Genomic DNA, 3,209 nt, shown 5'->3' with positions numbered 1-3,209 from the left:
AAAGGGAGAAGAATCAGAGACTCCACAAGGTCCATTAAGGGCTTAGCTACTACTATCGATTTTATGTGGAAGGTGCTGCCCATCACCGTAGTATCTGGGCAGCATTAAACCCCTTTGCTAGATTAAAAGCCAACAAAAAGTGTTTAATGTTAACATTAGTGGACATTTTGGCTACAATACCTCAGGCTCCAGTCCTGCAAGGAGAGCCACCTGGGCAGATGTGAACAGGACTCTACCTACCCAGCATCCATTGCAGGCTCCGTCTGGCATTCTCCCCAGACAGGGATAAGCTGCATTCAAGAAGGGGTTAAGAAAATGTGCTTGTTTCCATTTTTAAGAGAGAATTTAATGGGATGGCACATGACAAAATTCTCCACCCGTTGACCAACAGCTGTTCTGCAAATATTGAAAACCTGGAAATCCAAACAAGCCTTTCTGGAATGGGGGAGGGATGAATTTTGGAATGATTGAAATAAAAAGTTACTTTCCCCTTCCCCTCTGGAATTTACACACACACACACACACACACACACACACACACTGGAATCTGCGGCTAACAAGGTTGCTACACGGCAGAGCCACTAGTTATTATAGGACAAATTTTCAGAGGTATTTAGGTCCCTAAAAATGCAGATAAGCACCTTGCCAGATTTTGAAAATCTTACTGAGTAAAATTTAAGTAAGATTAGATCAAAATTTCTCAACTCTGGTAGCTCAGGTTTGCCACCCAAATCCACATTTTTAGGCACCTATGAGTGGCTTGATTTTCACTTCAAAGAGGGAGCAGGGCACACTCAACATCTGAAACAAAAACAAAAAAAATCAAGCCACCATTAGCTGCATAAATATTCATTTAGGCGCGCAGCGCTAGGCACCCAAGTTTGACAGTTTTCACACTAAGTGCCCGACTAGCAGGTTTAAGTTTAAATTACAGCTGAAAATTTGTATGTTTCACGGTGTGCAGATGATTGGTCTCTGATTGGCTGAAGCATGATATGCGCCAAGCCAATCAGAAAGCAGCAAGTCAATAAGCGACCAGCACCGCGACATTGGTGAACCAGAGTGGTCTGCAAGCCATGGGCACATCCTGGAAACCAAGCGCCATGGATAATGGTCCAGATCTCACCGCTAAGACCCTGTCCGTCAGAGGATCCCAAAGCACGGCATGGAAGAGGGTATTAGTCCCACCTCACAGGAAGCACAGTGGAAGTTAACGGCATGGTTTTCACAAGGCACGGCGCACTCAGAATTCTCTTACGCTACCTTGGCAATCCCAGATTTCATCCACTGTTCCCAGAATCTACCATGGAAGGAGAAGGGGCGGGGCAGTTGGTCTCTTAGGGGACCCAGCCCAGCCTGTGGCACTTGGGGCTTCTCCCACTCGATGAGACGGATCCCACGCTAACTTAACAATGAATTTAGAGAAGGGCTGATCCAATCAGTGAGGATCTGGGGTAACCCTGGACTCGGGGGCTCGCACGGGAACAACAGCCCATTGACTGGATACATGTGACGCTCACAGCAGGTCGCTTGGCACCAATCTAGATGGAGCAGATCCAAGTGACCCTCTGAGAGCGAAGGCAGCCAGTCATTTCAGTGAGAGGACGGAGGGAAGGGGGTGGGGCCTAGGGTCAGTCGAAGGGGAGGGAGGAGATGCAGTCGGAGTCCCTCCCATCGCAGGTGAGTGGGCAGGTGCGTCCCTGTCTCACCACACCCTCCACCCCAGACTTGCCTTGTTTCAAGTTTCATTACAAGATGTCAGAGCAGGTCCCTGGTAAGGTCCCCCTAGAGGCCATGGCCCTAAGGAGGGACTCTCAGCTGACTGTTCATATCAAAAGCCACCTGACGGCTGCAATGACAAACGGGTTTCACTCGGCATTTCTGGGTTGGCTCAGACCCTGTACGCTCCAAGCAAAACATTCAGGGAGGGGGGAAGCAAGACCCACCTGGGTCAGATCCAAAGGGGCCGCCCGGGCCCCGCAGAACGAAACAGACAAGTGTCCCGCAGCTGCGCTGCCGTCACAGATCCCTACGGGCCCCCCGAGCAGCTGCGAGAGCTTAAGGATTTCTTCATTCACAGACGAATACGTGCCCACCCCTGCCCAGATTTCAGGGAACGGGATCTCTTGCTCCGCCACGCAAATCCCCTGGCAGACCACAGAGCGTTCCACTCCCCCTCCGCTCCCCAGACACAGCCGCCCTGCGTGTTCCACAGACAGGTCGCTTCGGGGGCGGGATGCCAAGATTCACTCTCCATGACAAGAATCCCAGTCTCCCAGGGGCTCCTTGCCCGGCCCCAGCATCCCTGGACAGGCCAGGAACGTGTTACCAGCGTGTGTGTGGGGCAGGGAAAAGATAAACGGGCAAAGGCACTCCATTCCTGCAGCAGGTTCTATGGGGACGTGGTGGGAGACTCCTCCCCAGGTTGCCCTCTGGGGTCTTGTATTGCATTGACTGCTACGCCCAGTCTGTGCTGGCCCCAGCTGCCCCGAAGAGTAGAGGAGGAACTGCGGAGACCACGCATGGGTGGGATGGAGCGGGAGGAAGTCTTGCCCCATGGGAGGTCTCCATGCCCCTGCTCTGGTGGCCAGGAGGGGAGGAGCTCAGAGTCCACACTTCAAGTCAAAGCCCAGGTCTCCAGCAAGGCCGTTAGCACCATAGCGGGGAGGGAGAGGGGCCCCCTCGCCGGCTCAGTTCTTCAGCAGGTCGCCAAGGTCATAGGCCTCGAAGAGGTCGCTCACTCCCTCGCCCCCCTCCAGCCCCCACAGGTAGTCGTCCTGGTCGAGGGGCGGGGAGAAGCTGACGAAGGGGGCGGGGTCGCCGTAGGGCAGCTGGTCCTCTGTCTGCTGCAGCAGGTGATGGGGCATGTCCAGGAGCCCGTCCTCCACCTCCATCAGGGGCTCGGCTGGGGAAATCAGAGACGGAAAGGAGAGCTTGAAACGAGCTTGGTGGAGCTAGGTACGTGCAGCCTGCCCCGGCGCAGCAGAGCCCCCGGCACCTCCTCGCACCATGGGCCAGGTGCCCCACGAGCCCCCCATTCACCAGCGGCATGGGAGGAGCCTGGTGAGGGCAGGCAGTGGGTAGGATTCTGCCACCCGGCCCTATTAATGCCCCTGAAACCCAGCCTGCAGCTTGTTATTATCTGCCAGTGTTCCAGACGGGGAGCCCCACCCCACCCACAGCTCTGCCAATGCCCCTCCACCCCAACC

The 3,209-nt window shown here is 54.7% G+C and overlaps 1 protein-coding gene across 1 annotated transcript in view; it reads right to left on the bottom strand.

The window, feature by feature from the left end:
- Positions 1 to 535: 535 nt before the first annotated feature.
- E2F2 (E2F transcription factor 2) overlaps positions 536 to 3,209 on the bottom strand; it is a 25,098-nt gene continuing 22,424 nt past the window's right edge. Inside the window, exon 7 of the mRNA XM_024204797.3 lies at positions 536 to 2,905. Within this exon, the coding sequence (XP_024060565.1) occupies positions 2,691 to 2,905 (215 nt within the window). The 3' untranslated portion in view covers positions 536 to 2,690. The remainder of the gene's footprint in view (positions 2,906 to 3,209) is intronic.

The sequence above is a fragment of the Terrapene carolina genome, unplaced genomic scaffold (assembly GCF_002925995.2).
Source record: "Terrapene carolina triunguis isolate 2854851 unplaced genomic scaffold, T_m_triunguis-2.0 Scaffold236, whole genome shotgun sequence".
Lineage (NCBI taxonomy): Eukaryota > Metazoa > Chordata > Testudines > Emydidae > Terrapene > Terrapene triunguis.
This window is presented reverse-complemented; position numbering and strand designations above follow the sequence as displayed.